We start from the raw sequence: 20,766 nt of genomic DNA on the forward strand, positions 1-20,766 counted from the left end.
GATATCAAATTCCAGAGAGATGGAAAATAAATAAGTTAACTTTCTGGTTGGTCTTGGTTTCTACATTGTGAGAGATTCCAGAAACAGTAAAGAGGAGCCCAGATGAAGCAACTCTGAAATGAGATACGGAACTGAGATGAAACAGAAACTGAAGGGGCTAGATTCAGGGTGTCCAACTTTTATTTTTCTCTGCCACATTGTGGAAGAATAAGAGCTGTCTTGGGCCACACACTAAAAACACAAACACCAATGAAAGTTGATGAGCAAAAAAAGGGTCCGTGCATACGTTTCATGATATCTAATACCATAGGTAAGGAAAATCAAAAAGTCCTCACAAAATCAGCACTTAAGCTGCAGGTTGAACACCCCGTTTTCAGGCCCATAGGGAAAGAGAAGCTGGATGGAGGGCTCAGAAGATTATTAGTTGGTGTTTGTATATGAGGAATCTACCCAAACCTGAGATAGAATCACTAGAGAGGATTCAAGATAAACAGAGCCCAGATCTGATCAAGGCTGGTAACAATGCCTGTCTGAGATGAATAATCCACCAGATAACATTAATGGGATATTAATTATTGCAGAAGAAAAGATTTGTGAACATGAGGTTAAAGCAGCAGTGTTTAAAACAATCCTCCTTGGCATTCTAAGTGTTCTTGCATAGCTCAGGACTTAAAGCAATGAAAATTGCCATGCTATGAGGATACAGACTGTCTTTTATTTTCCCATAGCTATTTGCTCTTCATGTTCTGAAGATAATAGATAAAAAGCAAGTGTTTCTATTTCACTGGAGCCATTTATCCATCTAATCATCATGGTAGTTAAGATCAAAAATCTAACACAATATATATACACTCTGACTACAACTTTACAAATTATTGAGAGGCAGAATAGATGCTCTCTTTCCCAGACCATAAGGGGACAAGCTGCCAAGGGGAAGAAAGCATGTTAGTTAGTGCATATTAGTTTTTTTATCCATATCAGAAGTAATATATATATATGTGTGTGTGTGTGTGTGTGTGTGTGTGTGTGTGTAGAACCTACATAGTTGATCATCTCCCTACTTTGACCACCTCCTTAAGTTGACGTAATTTCATAGACTGGACATGCATTGCATGTTCAGTACAAGGCCTAGTTCCTTATGTTGACCACCTCCATATATAGACCAGTTTGTTATTGTCTCTTGAGTGGTCAACAACAGAGGTTCTACTGTATATACCTACACACATATATGAAATACAATCAAGAGAAAAATATGCCTCTATATGTTTCAGAGTTTAAAATGTGTCCAGAAAATTTAATAGAATGATTAAGGGCCACTGGGACATTCACAGATACCAACAAGGTAGACTTCCTTCTAGGAAAAAATATAGGACCAGTGAAGAGGCAAGACCCCTGGGGATTGAAAATGAAGATGTTTAATGAGGAGTTTGCAGAAACTACACAACAATCAGCCAGGAAGTGCACAATTTTTCTATAGAAATTCCAAAGGAATGCGGAAGAAATTTCTGTTTCATTCCTTGTAAGATAACCTGGAGGTTTCACATAGATTGTTTCACTGTTCACAGTATCAGAAAACTGATTAATCTCAATGACTCACATGTTTAATTTGTTATAATTCTGAGATTTTAGATACAGATCTGAGACTCAGGTCAAATCAGGCTTTAAGAAAAGTTTATTTATAAGGGAGATTATGGAAGGCAATGAATTAGTGGAGGAAAGTCCCATAGATGGGACTTTGAACTATCTGCTACAAGCTCAGCAGGGGCAGCTCTATCACAGAGGGCACATACAAGGAGGGTAAAAAAGGGATGAGATACAAGACAAGGATGGGAGTGATGGAGAGAAAAAAAAGACATCTTCTTCCACATCCAAGTCTGCTCAGCTAGCACTTTCCATCCTTGAGAAATTTAATTTTTCCACGAGATTTCCTAATGGAAGAGACAGAATAAGCATTTCATTACATAATAGAACATCAGGGTTACATAAAAACTATTTTAAAATTATTGTATCTAGAATGCTTATTTTATATTTGGGGAAACTAAGAGCCAGGGGTTAAAGGGAACTGACCAGAGACGTACATAAATTCTAACTGGATTTCTCACCCAGTTATTTTTTCATAATTCTGTGATTCCACCAAAGATATAATGACATACGCTATGAAATTTTTGAAAATAAGCTATTTAATCAGGCCTGAGTTTGTGATGTGGAGGCATATCAGTCCTGAGATATTCTGACAACACACCTTCACTCTTTGGCTGAAGTACTCATTAGTGGAGATGATCTGGGGTTTATACATTCCTGTTATTTCCGCTTGCACAAAATTACAAAATAATTACTGGGCTGAGGGTTGCAATATGATACCATGGGGCAAGTTTTTCTCCTTGTGAAATGCACTGGCCCATAGAGATATCAAAGCTTAAACCATTGAGTTGTGAGATTTCAGTGTCTAATCACTGATTTCATTACATAACCCCCCAAAATATGAACATTGACTTTCAGTTGGCCAAAGTTTTAGGTCACCTCTTTCTAGTTTGGAGTTTCAGATACATAAGGAGTCAAAAATATCTAAGAGAAGGCAAAAGCTACAATTTGTTTTATAATTAAAGAATTTTAGTACTTGAAGGTATATGTGAGTGCTTCAAGTAGAAATGCATCAACTGGCACGTGAGAACCTAAGGGTTCAAAGAGAAAAACACAACTAAGGAATGCCACTGAGTACAATGAGTCTGCTTTCTACTTCAGTGGGCTTTCCATTACCACATGCCTTTCTAAGTGGGGTTGATTTTTATCTATGAAAAATGGGGCAAATTCCTCCTTCAAAGTTGATGTACTTGATGAGAGGAGAAGATAGTAATTGCTATGAACAAGTGTCCCATCATTTTCTTCTTTTCCCCAAATAGTACTCACAAGCTCTCAAGGCACAGGATGCAGGGGTTAGCATAGGTTACAAAATTGGTGCCACAGATGGGTTGATATAAGCCAGGGCAGGGATTCACTGATTTAGTGTACCAACTCAAGTCTACTTTCTTATATGGACATTTTATCTGAAATTGAGTTGAAAGAATGATACAATTAGAGACACACTTAAATAGGTAGGTCACCTTTGGTATTTACTATAGAAATCTAAACAGAGTCAGCACCACATCTCACAGCTCCATCTCCACAAAGCAATGGAACCAGAACTTATGTATGAGGTCTGAAACGTACTCAAACTCATCCTAAAAAAGTGCTACCTAGATCATTGCTGAATATCACTGCAGTTGCTTTCAGAGTAATACACTTGGAAATACACTGATACCAGTGCCCAGCCCAACTTTGAAAGCAATTTTAAAACTTTTTCTAAAATGACCATCAGAGCTTTCATTGTAAGAGTTCCTACAATTAAGTCTGTGAACTTGCTACCAGGCACTTTCATTAATAGTACTGTACACACCACTAGATAAGGTTTCAAAATCTTGGTATATCAGTGTCTCACAGCTGTGTTCATATCAACATGCAGCAATAGCTTATTGAATGGCACTTATTATTGTTGTTGCATGTTTTGTGTGCCAAATGATAGTAGTTCTGGTAATTATAGAAAAAGATTTTCAATATTGCTTTGAAGAGTGTACTAAGCACTGGCATCAGTGTGTAGCTTCCCAAGGGGAGTATTTTGAAGGTGACCAGAGTGATTTCAGTAGTGAAGTATGTAGCAACTTTTTTCTAGTAGCTACTTAATTGGATCCCAATTTGGATCACTTTTCTCTGGGTTCCTATACTGGCATTGCACCTGCCACACTTGTAGGAATAGCCCTTGAATAACATCATGAATGATTTACTGCATTTTTTTCCAAAATAATACCAGTGAAAACTCAGATTAGAATCTCAATCCTGGGAAAGGTGGGGGAAGAATACCTTAATCTTTCCATTTGGTGGCCACCATTCTCGACGGCCTGAAACTAGAGAATACATGAAAACAGTAATAGAACCTAATCCCTGGTGAATCATAGCTTAATCTGTTGACAGATTAAAAGAGTTCTAATTCATTACCAAGGAATCTTGAAACAATTATACAGGTATTTGTTCATTTTCTTTAAAAACTGTGAAATAATTTTATTCCCGATAGATAATCAGCAGAAGACTATTCAGATGTATCACTGCCCTCATAAAGGTTGCAGAGTCAGTGTACCAAATAATTTTTTTCAATTAACACTGATTAGCTTAGACTCCAGAGGATTCAGAGTTCATAACCAACATAGGAAAAAAACAAGAAGTGCTGGAACTTTAAAGTGATCTTTTGACTCAATTTCCATGTTTTTCAGATAAAAGATAGACACTTGCTTGGGTAACATTCAGAAACTCATATTGGATATATGAAAAACCAAGATCTCAAGACCTAGAGTCCAGGTGTGCTTATAATTCCTTATATGACTTTTTCCTCTAGATAAGGACAAAATTGTAAGGATCCACTGAAATACATACCAAAGGCTTTTCAAATATGCTAAATTTTCAAGATGTGCTCTGACACATGTGCTCTGATGCAGACACATTGCTAGATACTCTAACATGTTACCTCACTGAATCACCCAAGCCTCCTTGGCCCATGAGTTCTATCTCACAATCTGCATGTTATAGATAGCAAAAGTAAAACTCCTGTTCACTGACCCAGAGTCTTTCAGACCACACCCCATTGACTCTATAAATATACATGCAGATATATGAGTATGATATATGCATATATCATATATATACCAAAAAAGTGTACACATTTTAAGAGATCTTATTGGAAGTAAAATTGATCATTTCCAAAAAACTGGATGACTTACAGGTAAAATGGATGTGTGTAGCATGTATAGGTACATTTGACCAGTAATGGTATCTTTAATTCTACTTTAAAGAGTAATACATAGGTAACATTCCTTAAAATGTGTATACATTTTTGGGCACTGTGTGCATGTATGTATATGTGGACCACATCTCATTGTAACTCTCAATATGCATACATATATATAAGACATATATTTTACATATTTTTATATAAATGATTCATTTAAATTTAAAATTATTCCAAAACATTGTCTTTCAGATTACTAAGTCAAAGCCCACAGATTAACCTCACCTGCTGGCCAGGGCCAGCCATATCACTCACCAAAAGATAATATGAAAGGTGCGAAGAACACTACCAAGCCGATTACTGCAAAATATTTGGTGATCATTTTTCCTCCTCGTGCGTCCTCGGAATGATGCTGTGAGATATTTCCTCAGGGTGTTTCCCTCTAATACAATCACCAAAGTAGAGGTAATCAGGTTGTAAAGCAGCCTTTAAAATGAATAGCTATCTCAAGTCTGCTCACGTATCCTCTGTACACTGCGTTTGGAAAACTTATTCCATTCTTCCCCAAGAACAATTGTTCAGGAAAAACTAAACCTTGACTAACTGCATCACACATTAAAACATTGAAAGTACAGAGTTCAGAAACATATCTCTAAAAAGCCAGAAGACAGAAGTAAATCAGAAGTTACCATGGGTATAATTGTATTACTGTAGTGCAGAATTATTTCAGATGTATTAGAAAGGCAACTCCTTACCTAAAGCTTCACCTAAATTTATTTTTGTGAGAAGATACAAAGAAAAAGATGAGGCTATTAGAGGTTTTTAGACAATGAGAGCTTTTCAAATAAAAGAAGTAGGTCTTTACTTGCTCATGAAGCAGACAATACTTTTTTGGATTAAAAGAAAGATTTCTGATATGACAGACATTTGTGGCTGTGATAAAAATCTTCTGACTTTGTATGCTAGACTTTTTTGAGGCATTCTAACAGAGTGCATAAAGAGAAAAATCATTCTGTGCCATTTTATGGGAGCTCTCCAACTATTTTAATCCAGACACAGAATGGAAAATCAGTAAGCAAATCCTGCCTCCAGATCAACTCCCCTTGTAGCAATATTTCAATCTTAGAGGTGGGTATCTGCAGGCTCCAGGGCCTGATCAAGGACCACTTTAACTCTGTATTCCTGACTCTGCAAAATTGACCTGCTTCTCCTGGCCTTTATCTCTGCTCTGACATACATGTCCAACAGGTAATTTATACAAACTCTGCTGATATGCTATGGTGTGACATCTGTTATTTGAGATGTCAAAATGTCTCCAGCATAGCCCACTCCCAGGATGACGGGAAGTTCTTGGTACAAGGTGCAGAGCCACCTGCTGTGCCTACCCCTGAGATATCTGGGATACCATGTTTTTGCTAAGCATTCCTTCATCTTATCCTGACATCTTCCCTGTGTTCCTTCAAGAAAGGTGCAGGAATGGAATATCCAGCTGCAGCCAGAGGCATAAAGCACAATACAGAAACCCATTTTGCCAATCCTCCACGCCACCACTGACACACCTCAGAAAGAAGAAAAAAAGAAGAGGAATACAACGTGCCCTTTTTAAAGAGCTTTAAGGAGGGGTCAGAGTAGCTGCGTAGGAGAGAGAAGGCACTGAGGCATTGTGTGCTGGGCTGAGCAAGCCCTGGAGGCCCATCATTTAGGTGGAATCGAGGTCAAACCTCAGCAGGGGAGGATGTGAGAGGGATAAGATGGAACCTCATGTCTCAAGAAAAGTATGAGGAAACATTACGTAGTAGAAGAGGACAGCAGAAAAAGCTTAACATGTTCCACAGTGATAATTAGTATAATACTTTTGGCCAGAATAAAAATATGAAATATATAGAAATGCTTAAGAAAGGAAAGGTTGGAATATGAAGTTGCAGTGAAGTTTGAGAACTGTGGATGCCATTTGCTGTGGAGCTAGCTTTGTCTTTGCAGTTTTAACAGGGAAGGTATGTTGTCATAGCTGAGTTTCCCCCGTTATCTAAATTTCTTCCCTCTAACTTCCTTTCTGTAAAAAACAATTGTTCTTATATAAATGGGATATATCATCAGTTAGAAAAACTAGAAAATAGAAATATATGGAAAGAAATAAAAAGGCATAAAATCTCACAGTTCAGAGATAACAATTAAACATATTTTAAAATATTTCTAGTTTTTTAAAAAAATATGTAATCACATGTAGACACACAAATACATGTGTTTATTGTAATTGTCAATCACTTTTGTAGTTTAGTTTCCTGCCTTTTCCACTTATATATGCTCATTACATTTCCTTGATCCCTACATATAGTCATACAGAATATGAATTTAGATGCCTGCTGTCATATTCCATCACAGATAGGAATTTTGATTATACTAATATAAGGTGACCAGACGTCCCGCTTTTGGCGGGACAGTCCTCATTCTTAACAATTTGTCCCTCATCCCATGGTGTTTTTAAAAAGTCCTGATTTTTGGAAAGAATGCATGACAAGCTAGGGAACAGCAGGAGAATGGGAAAGGAATATATCGGCTGCTGAAAAGGTTAATGTAACTCCATTTGGGAATGAAAAGGTTATTGTAACTTCATTTGGAAATGAAAAGGCTAATGTAAACTCCCTACTCCCCTCTTACGCAAAATATCAGAAGGAGACTGGCTCCCTCCCTTGCTTCTAGGCAAGGACAATTAGCTCAGAAGGAGCCAAACTGTCTGGAACAAACAAGTAGTCCCCCCACCTCACCCCTAGAGTAAGGTGACCAGCAGGACAGTCCTGATTTTTAACAATTTGTCATGCGTCCTGTGGTGGTTTAAAAAAGCCCCAATTTTTGGAAAGAATGGACAAGCTAGGGAACACAGGAGAACAGGAAGGGAATATACGGTTTTTGGCTGCCACGTGGCTATTTCGCCAGGATATGTGTTCTATCTTATTTTTGTTAATTTTGTAATGTTAAACTTTAATAATAACAAATAATTGTTGAGAACTGATTATCGAGAGAACTGCTTATCAAAGTTTGCATTGTTGTCAGGCCCCGCCTCCCCAATGGTGTCCCCCTTTACCAATGTTAAAATCTGGTCACCTTATACTAATATCCTTCAGTTGTTGGAAGGTAAAGCCAGAGAGGGTATATTTATTTGCTCTAAGGAAGATAATACACCTCACATATCACTTGCAACTGGGTGAGTTTTAGGTTGTCTGCTGTCATCTTCTGTAATCACTCTGGGTTTGGTTTCTGTTTTCTTTTTGTTTTTCATGGGCCAGGCCAAAGACATAAATGAAGATATAATAGAGACTACCTGTGTACAGTAAGTCTATAAGGGTGGTACTATTTTCTGTTTATCCCCTCAGATTTCAATATTGTATCTTTGCTAGGATGAAGGACAGGGACATTTTGTAAGGCTTTCATTTGACCTTACTCACTTTTTCACAAAAACTAAGATACCAATTGATATTGTGATGATTACTAAAGAAATGCTGTTGTTCTTCATTCAGGGATCATGACTATGGGCATTAGATGGACCTACCAACCTATTCAATCCATTGTGAGCTTGGCCTGGGCCTGGACACTATTGTTTGGCTTCCTTGAGCCCTTCTTTGAAATGGGAGAATTGATGATACTTTCAGTCTCTGGGTATCAGTGTTAACCCAGATCCTATTTGAACAGTTTCTGAAATGTACGAGTTTTTACCTTTTTTCCATGTATATTATCAGACAAAATAACTGAAGAATAGCAGTATCACTTATTTGTTATATATTTTTGCAGTGATGTTGCTTTAGTCTTCCCTTGGAATGCTTGACTCCTCATTCAGTTGGTGAATTCCAGTTTCAAAAAATGACTCACATCTAGAAACTGATAGAATATAATAGTTTATGAAAAATAGTCTTCAGCTTCCTGACTATCCATCTTTAATATCTTCTCTATATGGGTTCAGGAGTCCATGTATAGGTTGCCCATATATTGTTCTATTGGGGAAGCTATATTCAATTAGCTATCTCCATACCTTTCTAATGTCCCTTTTGCTGACATTAAACTTTTGCTGTGCATTACAATAGTAATACCTCTCTAATTCCTAAAAGTTAAGTACTGGTACCCAGTCTCTATCACTGGTGTCCTCGCATACTCTCTGTTACTAGTGAGCTTAGATCTATAATGGGCCTTAAACCATGAGCCGCTATCCATAAAATTTCTTGAACATAATGATGCTGGTATTCCTTTCACCAGCATAACTTGCCAATGCTTTGGCAAATTATGTGTTCTCCAACCTTTTTATAAAACATAATGATGTGTTGCCCGTGTGTACTGCATTGTTGCTGATATTCTCCCTACTTGTTCTAAATATTTCTGAGAGAAGGATATCAATATTTTTCACAATAATCTTGTATTTGCCTATTTCTCCTTGCAGTTTTATTCATTTTTTGATTTGCAAAATTTTAAGTTCTATTATTCATCCATGAACATTTAAATTTTTTTTAATTGACTTCTTTATTATTATGAAATGTCTTTCTTATCCTTGGCAAATTCTTTACTCCAAAATCTACTTTTTCTGAGATTAACATTGCCATTTTAGATTTCTTTTGACTGAGGTTTACACAGTAAACCTTTTTTATCCTTTTTCCATTGTCTTATTTGTCTCTCTCTCTCTCTACACACACACATATATATACATATACATATATATGTATATATATGTATATATATATATACCCCTTTAGAATATTACAAAGGTACACACATTTTGGTCATATAGTTTATCTTGTATATTTCAGGTCAAAGTTATAAGTGTGCCCTTCACTCAAAATGTGTGCATTATACCCTTTAGGTGTGAATTAACCCAACTCCTCTTCCCTACTCCCACCTAATTCATTCCCACTGAGTTCTACTTCCCTATGTGCACATAAGTATTGATCAACTAGAAGCAATTTAGTACTGAGCTTTTTGGTGGTGTTTGGTTTTTCCATTCTTGTGATACTTCACTTATGTGCTTTTATATTTTAAAAGATGTTTCTTGCAATCAGAATACAGTTGAGTCTCATTTTTTTTAAATTCAGTCTTACTATCTCTGCCTTTATTTAGAGTCCTTAGACCAATTATTTAATGATAAACTTACTGTGATGTTTAATTTTATGTATAAACTTGGTGAGCCCATAGTACCCAGATATTTCATCAGACACCAGTGTAGATGTTGCTGTGAAGGTAGTTTTTGGATGAGAGTGACATTTAAATCAGTAGACTGCTTTGAGTAAAGCAGACTATTCTCCTTAATGTGGATGGGCCTCCTCCAATAGGTTAAGATAAAAAGGTTGAAGTCATCTGCTATGGTTTCAATGTCCCCTAAGTTTCATGTGTTTGAAACTTGCTCCCAACGTGGTGATATTGAAAGATGGGGCCTTTAAGAGAAGGTTGGATCCTGGGCGCTCTGCTCTTATGAATAGATGAATCCACTCAAGTTTTAGTGGGTACATGGATTAAAGGGTTGTCATTGAAGTAGAACTGGTGGCTTTATAAGAGGAGGAAAAGTGACTAGCAATTCAGTATTCTCTCCACATGATACCCCACATTATGTCAGGACTCTTCAGAGAACCCTACCAAAAAGGCTATCTGAGGCCCCTTGGTCTTGTATTTCTCTGCCTCGGTAACTCTGAGAAGTAAATTTATCGCCCAGTTTCAAGTATTCTATTATAAGCAACAAATAATGAACTAAGTAACATTCCCCAAACAAGAGGAACCTTTGCTTCCACCTTCAGACTTGAGCAGCAACGTCAGCAGTACCCTAGGTTTCCAGCTTACTGCTCTGTCCAGCAAGTTTTGGACTTGCCAGTCCTACAATTGTGAAAGCCAATGACTTAAATCTCTCTGTCTCTCTCTCTCTTTTCCCCCTTCCTCTCCCTCTCCTTCTCCCTTCCTGTCTTTTACTTCCTCCCTCTCTTTATTTCTTCTCTCTCTCTCTCTCTTTGTTCTGTTCCCTTGGAAAGAACCCTGATTAATACAGTTGCATTAACTTTATCATCTTAATACTCATTTTCCATTAGTCTCTTTTACTTCTTTTTTTTTTTTTTCTAGCTTATTTTGGACTGAGGTGGGGTTCGGGGGTTATTTTTAGTGTTTATTATCATTTTATTTTAACTCCCTTTTTGGCTATTTAGAGTTGAGTTAGAGTTTATAGTGTACATGCTTAGCTTCTCACATTTCACTTTTAAATTGTATTATACCACTTCACTAATAGCACCGTATAAGAAGCTGACAATAGAACAGCTTCTATTCTAGTTTATTTGGCTCTCCTGCCTTTATGCATTTTATTTTCACATATGAAAAAGATAAAAAATAAAACTCTAGTAACTTAGTTGCAATGAACTGAACTGCATCCCTCTAAAATTCATATCGAAATGCTAATCTTCGATGTAATCATAGTTAGAGGTAGGGCTTTTAGGAGATAATTATCATTAAGTGAGGTTGTAGAATGGGACCTCAGTTCCCTAGGACTGATGGATTTATAAGAGAAGACAAAGATAACTCCTTTCCCCTGTCTTCTCTGCCAATCCCTCCAGAAGAGGACCCATGAGAAGGCAGCCATCTGAAAGCCCAGAAGAGAGCCTTTATCAGGAACTGAATTAGCCAGCACCTTGACCTTCTTGGTTTTTCAACCTCCAGAACTGTAAGAAAATAAATTTCTGTTGCTTTATCTACTCAATCTGTGATATTCTGTTAAAAAGCCCAAGGAGACTGATACACAATATGACCCAGCACTTCATATCTTCCTTCTGTATTGATTGAGCCTCTAATAATACTAGATTATAATCTTTGTTATACTGTATAGTAATCAACTCTTCAAAAGTCTGTCTCTCCCACTAATCTGAAAATTTCTTCATGGTATGGATTTTTCTTTTTGCCCATCTGTTATTGCTTCTCTCCTCACAACATGTGTGAATTTTGTATAGGTGTTGCTAGGAAAAAAATGAAGAATCACATCCACAGAGTCAAGCCTGACCGTATGTTTCCTGCTAAGAATGTTTTATTGAAGAATCAAATCTGCATTTGTACCAGGTCATTGCTTGCATCCTCAGCCATCCTGTAGACATTGGTCTCTCAGTGGACTCTGACAGAGGGATCTTGGTGTCCTTGAGCACTGGGAAAACTCAGCATTTTCCATAATTATTCAAATAAAGTGCACCACGACTCTTCCTACAGAAGAAGTTATTTGTTAAAAGGGAGGCTTTGGAGACCTTAAATGAAAAGTTTCACATCCTTAGAGCAATCTAGCTAGAGGACTATACAGTGTGAAAGATGAACAGTGAATCACTGAGCTTCAATGTGGTAGAAAAGAGGAATTTAATGCAGTAGTAACATCTAGTATTAGGATCCAAAGAATCTGCAAATTTCTCTTTTAGTTGCCACTTAGTAATATCATGATGCAGAGCAATATTCTCATTTTCTTCAAGTCAGTTTGCTCCTTTTATCTTTTCTTTTCCTCCTTCTGTCTCTTTCCCTTTTGCTTTCTTTTTTTATTTTTAATATTCTGATTGTCAAAGAACCGTGTCACTAATATAGTTCATAGTAACTTGTTAGGTGGGTAAGATGGTTTCTGACTATTTCTAGAAGAGGCTATTTCTGCAAATAATATATTAAATTCAGCACTTACATAAAAGCAGAGCAAAATGAACATTTATTGCCATATGTTTTTCCATTAGATCCACAGACAGGTCTGTATTCCATGGTGCATACATCAGAAGATTCGGTGCACTGAATCTGTCCAGTCAAGAACAAAGTTTCATGTTTCAAGTCATTAAATCATAGGAAATGTGAGCCCAGGATTTCAAGGTTATAGCAAGTTGGATTGTGCCCCTGTACTCTAGCTTAGGTGAAAGAAAAGACTCTGTCTTTAAACAAAAAACAAATTAAAGTCATAAAATATGAATTTTTAATAAACCTTGAAAGATCATTTAGTTCAAAATTCCACATTCAAAAAGACACTCCTGCAGCTCACATACTCTGCCCCCACCATGTTAAACTCTCCTTACAGCAAAAGGCAGCTCAGCCTGTGCTTAGGCCCTCCCTCTCATTCAGTCCCTGTATCTAAAGGATAATTGTGCCCTGTGGATTCTGTCTGGTACTTAATTCTAAATTAAGAATTCTTAATTCTAAATTAAGAATTAAGTGTGCTGTTTCCTCACTATACCATTATTCACTCTCTTCAGGCCCTTGATATGTCTTGCCCAAACTGTTTTAATTGTCTGCCATTTATTGCGCTTCCTTCAACTTTATTGGAGGCTTTAATTACTCACCACTATGATGCTGGAGTGACATTTGAAAAATCAAATTAGTCCTTGTTTTTTCAGTACTTAACTCATTTCCCATCACTAGATAATCCTCTCCTGATCTGCACTTCTCTCTGCAGGTGCAGCTGCTATGTCCTCTGCTTCTCACTCTTGTTAAGCCTCTGGGCTGACATTCCCAGCTATGATATTCCTGCCCCTGGGTCTTTCTGTGCCTTTGCTCCTGCAGTCTTCTGTGTTACCTGAGCTTAGCCACTTCATCGGGCCAACTCCCACTCTTCCTTTAAATCTCATTTTAAGTACTTTTAGAATAGTTTCATGATGATGTTTTTTCCTCCCACACCCATCAGATTGGGTTAGGTGTTCCTCCTTAACCGTGCATTGCCTTAACTGCCACAATTTGTGTTTACAAAGCTTTTATATCACATTTTAAAGTCTTTTAAGAACTATTGACATTGCATACACATTGCTCTTTACCCCGAATTAATCCACACTTGTTCTTGAATTTTTTCATGCTTTATTTACAACTTCCTTTGCTGTTGTGAGAGTGTTTTAAATACCTAATTTCCCATGAAATCCTCATCTCAACCCTCTAATTAGATTCAGAATTAGAAAATAATCATACGTATACCAGTATGTCCCATTTAAGGGCTCTCAGTAAGACGTGTGAATTCGGCCTGTGCTAATTTACGTCTTTTGTTTAGGCTTGCCAAATGCTAGAAAATTTCCAGAAAATGTATGTTAAAATAGCTGTTTTCTATGCAACTGAGGAGTTAACATTTTACAGTAAAAATAAATAAAATTTCTGCATATACTTACACATTCACCATCATGAAGTTTTCTGAGTTGAAATTCTTGATTTCTGGAAGAGAAGATTTTGTTAAATGCATAATGTAATAATCTGAGATTTTTTAGTCTAAAGAATAAAATATATGTTATTTCTCTTTTGTCTGATTTGGACTGAGAATGAGGAGTTCTGTTTGAATTACTACTTTATTTGGCTAATATTGATCATAAACATCATTACTAAATGAACATTTTTAGAACAACTAAGAATATAAGAAAATAAAATCACCAGTAAACTAGATTGGATATTTAAAAAAAAGTGCCCCATGAATATTGAGATGAAAATAATATAGTGTGAAAACAATCTTAAAACTGAGGTCAAGACTAAGAAAATATGTCCAAATCTTTTCCTGGCACTTATAGTCTGCAAGATTTTGTTACACAGAAACCTAATACTCAGAAAGGAGTCACTTTTCCTGCTGAATATTAGAGTCCTTCCCTCAAAAAAAAAAAAAATATATATATATATATTAGATAACGTAATCAATAATATCTCAGCAGTCTTTAATTTCTTCTGGTTATATCAGTGCATGAATTTGCATATCATGAGAAAATTTATTCTGAATAGCACTTACTATTGCTCTTGACTATAAATTTTCAGAAGAGCTAGAAAATGGGAGAAAAGATGGAGGAAAAGGATAAGAAGAAAGAAGAGCCTATTTCCCTGAGTATTCACTCCATGTCAGCTGTTTAGCTAAGATTTGACACATTTTATCACAGTAAATCCTAAATACTATTTTAATTTTTATCTTACAGATGACAATACTAACGCTTTCAGTGGTTTGGGTATTTGCATAATGTTACAGATCACTAAAGGAAGTCTGGATTTTAATCCAGATATTTGACACCAAACCCATAATCTTAAATCCCTTATCACAAAGTTGAATTTATACTACTCAAATACTGGTAATGACAATTATTTTACTATTCTAAAGACTCACATCTTAGGTGGAACACATTCTTCTTAGTAAAGCATCACAAGAACAGAGAAGCAAGAATCCAACATACTCTGTTCTAATATGAAGGCAGTAGAGGAGCTAATACAAGGGGGAGGAGGATGAACAAGTGGGAAGAGGGGAGGTGGTTGGGGTATGGTACCTCTTGGGGGCAGGACACAATTATAAGAGGGACTTTATCTAACAAATGCAATTAGTGTAACCTAATTATTTGTACCCTCAATGAATCCCAAACAATAAAAAAAAAAATGAAGACTTATATCTTGTTAAAAGTAAAGACGATGTATTTGTGGGGCTAGTGGTTTGGGGGATGGACTAATACTAACTGTATTCAATATATACTGATAACAAAAGATGAATATAAGTCACATTTGAGTACGTCTCGTAATTGTAGAAGTCAACCATGACTTGAGTATTACAAGTTTAATAGTTTTTTTGTTTGTTTGTTTGTTTCCTTTCTTAAAATGTGTACTCTTTCTTTGGCACCCTATGCAATGAATGTGTGTTTAAACAGAAAGTTTATTTTATGTTATTTTCAGAATATTACAGGGGTATAAATGTTTTAGTTACATGAACTGCTTTTGTACAGTTAGAATTAAAGTTATAAGTGTGCCCCTCACCCAGATAGGGTGCATTGTATAGGTTACGTGTGAACTTACCCCTCCCGTTCTATCCCCTCCCTTCTATCATGTTTGTTTTTTAAAGACTAAGCAGATTTGGGCTGATGTGGGTTAAAAAAAATAGGAGGGGACTCTACATCAGGTACTATATTTTACTTACTCATTTAGCTTACACATCATGCATTCATTGCTGTAAGTTCTCTGATCCGTGCCACACACTGGTTTAAAAACCCTTGAGCATACAATCACTGGGGTTTTACTCCTGTATTTGTCACAGTCCACCTGCAATTAGAGAAAGAATAATGCCGTTCCTTCTCTTCATTCAAGCCTGAAGTCATTCTCATATCCAGATGAGAGCCAGCCAGTTCAGCTGCCCTTACAGCTCCATTTACATGTTACTTCTGATCTCATTTTTATAAAGACCACATAGAGAAGGTTGCACTTACCATTGTCCCTCTTGCTTGATTGCCAGAAGAGATGGAAACAAGATGCAATTGGAGAGAAGGATTTGGAGAAAGAACAAATCACACAATTAGAAGTACAAAGCTAAATTCGTGTTTACAGTAACAAAACCCCATTTCCTGACCACATCCCTCACCTAGCCAAGTCCAGCCTGAAACAGAGGTCATTTCTTTACTCAGAGGCCAACTCAGAATGGAGACAGAGATGGATATGGCCCTGACTTAAAATAAACTAACACGCAATCTAGAGAGGAAAGACCAAGTTATGGAGAAAGGGCTGTCACAGGTGTCCAGCCTTTGTAAGCATTCCCAGAGGATGCTGTGCTACATCTCAAAGCTGCACAGGTTGTTTCTGGAAAGACAAGTCACAAGCCTGAGACATCCAGGTCAGGAACTGATCAGAGAACCTCTATGTTTACCCCTCTTCTCAGTCTCTCCTCCTCTCACTGAAAGCCTACCCTCTCTAGCTTTCAGATCAATCTAAACTGAAAACTCCAAAAGTTACTTCAGACTTTAACATTTCATAATTTAATGAAGATTGAATACATTACCAGTAACATAAAGGCATGAATTTTTGAAAGAAATCCTGTTACCTGGTGGAGAGGTAGCCCATGCTGTGGCTGCCAGAGCAAAGATGACAAAAGCAGTGACGCCCTTCATGGTGGCAGTGAATGACAGGGATGGAAGTTGGCTGCTCTGGGGCGAGGAGTCTGAGAGAGCGAGCACAGTCTGCTCCATACATGTATCCACTCGCACTGGCAAGGTCCCGCCTTCATTAGAAAATGACCTTTCCAATGATTGGCTGTAAACTCAAGATAGGATATTCCTTTCTTTTTTTTTTTTGAGGAAAGCTTCCTTGTGACTTTGACTTACAGACAGTTGGAACAGTTTTACCCTGAAAGTCATCTGTCAAAAAGGTGATTTGAATAATGATGCCCTGATTTCTCAGCATATACAATGCCATATTTGAGAACAAATTCAATAATTGGTGCAGTAAGAGAAAACAAACATTGAAATGACATATGTAAAGGGCATTATGTGTGTGAGTGTTATGTTATAGACATGTGAGTTGAAACAGAGCATAGAGGCAGTGAGGACACTTCTTTAAAATGTCTAGTTGTAAATAGCATTAATAGTTGGCACTGATAACCCCTTATTTCTAGAATACCAAGATACTGTCCAATTGTTTCAGGAAAATCCTGGGACAGGACAATAGAGAAAAACCACTCCCTGAACTGAGAGACCAAAGAAAGACTTCAACAAGTCCAGCTTAACCAATGAACAGTTTGTTAGAGGTCACTTACTAGGGCAGCATAGGAATCTTTTCCCCGGGACCTTCTTGCTAACAAAGTGCACATCTGCCCTCCCGCAGTGTTACCTTAAATCTCTCCCTAAAGAGTGAAGCAGAGTTTTTACTTGTAGCTTTGCTTGTTCCCAGTGAAATAAATCATCCAGTCACAGTACCATCCTCACATGCCCTCACATACCCACATTATGTCACTATTGCAGTTACTGCAGTTAATGTTAATATTTCCACTAGCAAGGATTATGGTATTACAGTTAGCTAAAGGGCATGCCACAACCAAGGCTGTTCTAAAGCAATCAGGCCTGTCCTGAGCTGGCTACTTCAAGACAGGGATGTGCTGAGTCTCCCAAGAAGGTGCTGGGCACCTTCCCTGTGCCCAGAAGTTATCTTGAAATTTGTTTAAGCCACTTTGTAACAACTTTTGCTAAGCACTTTAGACTAGTACAGTGTTTCTGTTTTGTGTGGGGACCTGTGTTTCCCCCTCCCCCAATCATATTCTATGAATGTACATCTGCTTACTATGATTTAATCATTTAAGTGATTTAAATGAATTTGTGAAATATGCATGTCATATTGTTATTTAAGAGATAGGGCAACAAACTCACAAAGATTAGGTGTACTCTATTTAGTTACATGGTTAACTATGGGGAGAGCCAGGTCTCCAAAATCCTAAACCTGCATTTCTTTTCTAAAATATGTTTTTTCCTTACTAAGATATACCACTTCATGACCAAAATGAATATTCATAATGAAAATTCTGATTTTAGAATGCTATCACCTGTATCTTAAGGTTGTAACCATGAAATTGTTCAGTACATTCCTCTGTGCCCATGTCTATATATTTCTGTCTGTCCATACAACCACTGCTTGCAACTTACTTTAGTATTTCTCCATAGTAGAAGCCTAGTGATTTCCAGTTAGTACTGTCCCCCATTTTATCTCACGTGGTCTTCACGTCATCTCTGTAGAAGATATGACATACTGTCTCTGCTTCACAAATGACAAGCCCAGGCATTAGAGAAGTTAAGCAAATTCTTCAAAGAAGAAAGCTATAGAGAGATAGACTCTTGACCAAAACCGGATTTTCTAATTTTAGATCTTATGGTCACAAGTAAGTGATTATGTTTCACACTTTTTAAAAGTGTGTGTCTTTCATTCACACTTCCAATTTCCCAATAACACTTTTTTTTAAATTAAATCATAGCTGTGTTCATTAATGCATTTATGGGGTCCAATGTGCTGGTTGTATATACAATTTGAAATACAACAAACTGGTTAACATAGCCTTCACTGAACTTTCTTAATTATTCTGTTAATTATGACATTTATACTCTACACTTAGTAGATTTGACACGTACCCTTGTAAAATGCACCATAAGTGTGGTCCAACCACTTACCCTCCCTCCACCCATCCTCCCCCTCCTCTCTCCTCCCCCTCCTCTTCCCCTTTCATCTTGGGCTACGTTCCTTTTGGAAGGAAGTTTGGAGATCACGTAGGGATCTAAAAATTGACCTGCCGTTTGATCCTGTAATTCCTCTACTAGGTATATATCCAGAAGACCAAAAATCACTTTATAACTAAGAATTTACACCAGAATGTTTATTGCAGCCCAATTCATAATTGCTAGGTTCAATAGCACCTTTTATTTTTCAGATAGAACTTTTAGCATTTTAGTTTGCACCATTTTAGAATTTCAGCACATATACTTCACCCTTATTTTGATCCTTCATCAACTTTTAAACTCTGCATACTAAAATGAAGTGCTCTCCAGATGCTTTTCTGATTGGGATGAAGGGTCTTCCCAAGTCATTGGGAAGCACTTGTTTAGACCTGTCATGGTCTAGGGAGATGACAGAAGTGAGAACAATGGCTCACAGGATGTTAGTGCTGTGGAGACTTCCAACCAAAATCTGATGCATGGTTTTCAAGCTTTTGCTATTGTTGTTTAATTAAAAAGAAGAACTTAATTTTCTCAAATATAATTTTATGAGGCAAACAGTAAGTGGAACAGAATTTTTAAGAGCAATTACTTAAATGAAAGTAAGTGTTCCAGGATTGCAGCATTTCGACCACTTGGCACAAGGTCCTCTGGAAACCAATTTGCAAGCTTCTGATGTAAAACAAACTGGAAACAAAAGTGAGGCCCTATGAGGGATGTATCTTATGCAAGGCCACTCAGTGGATCAGATTCCTCAACTGTAGACTGAGATTCTTTCTGCTATGCTGCATCTTCTCACATTAACACACAGTCCTATGTCTACATGGATTTTTTTTACCTCTGTTTACTTCCCCAAAGAAGATGAAGGAGGAACTGCTACCTTGGTTCTGGACTCGGCTCTCTGCTGCTTACTGGACATTATCACTCCCTGGACGTTTTACTTGATCTTCCAGGCCAACATGTGCCACAAAATCCTCATGCTAAGTCTGATTTTAAGTGTCCTCTTTCTAGATTATACCTGTCAGTAGTAACTTAATCCAGGAAACCTAGAAATCTTCATTTCCTCTCTTATTTTCACATTAAGTTTTGACATGTGTGTATGCATGTGTGCTTTTCGAGGAAAAATTTGGCTTGATTTTAAAAATTTTGTTCTTTTTTTTTTTTTTAAGTTCAGAGTTGTTTTTAATTTTGTTCTTTGTTTATTTTTTTAAAGTTCAGAGTCAAAGACTAATGGCCTATATATCCATCTCCCATGTTCGTTCCTTTCCAGGAAGTCTTTTAGGAATGATAGAGAAATTCATCCTGTTAACAATCCTTCTTCTTTTCTTTTTCTTCTTTTCTTTTGCCACCCATTTAGTTACTACCGAAGGATGTGTAAAGGGTAGGTAGAATTATGTTAAACTCATTATCCTCACAATGCATTGCCCAAATCAAAAATTATTTCAAAGAATCCAAGCCCATCTTTACTGGCCAGTTCCTTAACAGTTTCAAAGTTTTTGTTTCAAACAAAATCAGCTGTGATTCTAGGTAAGCTAGCCTTTCATGTGGATATGTAATGCACAAGAATTACTAGTTATCCCGTGTATGATCCTAAACATGGTAGGTATCAATTTTGATCAATAAATTTGGGTGAACAAAATTATCCATTCTTTTTTTTTCTTCTTATAAATAAATTTTCATTTGATTCTGGATTTGGGGAGACTTTGCCGTATTCATTATTGGGGTTTGTGAGAATATGAGGTGCTTTATTAATGGCCAGAAAATGAGAGCAGGACCTCCAATCCCTGAACAATCACAGTTGTGCCCTGCACACTGAGGGCCCACACCACCATAAGGAGTTCCCTTCTCTGAGGCTCCTCTCCAGTTCTTACCACACGTGGGACAGGGTGAGGTTAACCAAAACTGAACACCTGCATCTATGGTTCAGTAGACATGTTGTCAAGTCATAGAGTCAGGAGTATTCCACTTCCTCAGAATGCTACCAAGCCAAACATTTTTATTTGTACTTTTATTTTTGTTTGCATTTTTGGA

General features: G+C 37.1%; 1 protein-coding gene across 1 annotated transcript; it reads right to left on the minus strand.

The window, feature by feature from the left end:
- Positions 1-1,882: 1,882 nt before the first annotated feature.
- Positions 1,883-16,728, minus strand: SPINK14 (serine peptidase inhibitor, Kazal type 14 (putative)). The gene is made up of 4 exons (XM_023514522.1): positions 16,584-16,728; positions 3,895-3,938; positions 2,908-3,044; positions 1,883-1,928 (listed from the first exon to the last, which is right to left on the minus strand). The coding sequence occupies exons 1-4, from the start codon at positions 16,726-16,728 to the stop codon at positions 1,883-1,885; spliced, it is 372 nt and encodes a 123-aa protein (XP_023370290.1).
- Between the last annotated feature and the right edge of the window lie 4,038 nt (positions 16,729-20,766).

Source organism: Otolemur garnettii, unplaced genomic scaffold (genome assembly GCF_000181295.1).
Source record: "Otolemur garnettii isolate 467f Iridium unplaced genomic scaffold, OtoGar3 scaffold00003, whole genome shotgun sequence".
NCBI lineage: Eukaryota > Metazoa > Chordata > Mammalia > Primates > Galagidae > Otolemur > Otolemur garnettii.

Excerpts from the sequence above, each read along its gene's own strand:
- SPINK14 (XM_023514522.1), bottom strand. The coding sequence starts at position 16,728 with ATGGAGCAGACTGTGCTCGCTCTCTCAGACTCCTCGCCCCAGAGCAGC. Across the intron at positions 3,045-3,894 it reads CACCAAATGGAAAGATTAAG|ATAAAATGTCCATATAAGAA; the intron begins GTATTCTTCCCC and ends ACTCAATTTCAG. Across the intron at positions 1,929-2,907 it reads ATCCTGTGCCTTGAGAGCTT|GAAATCTCGTGGAAAAATTA; the intron begins GTGAGTACTATT and ends CTCTTCCATTAG.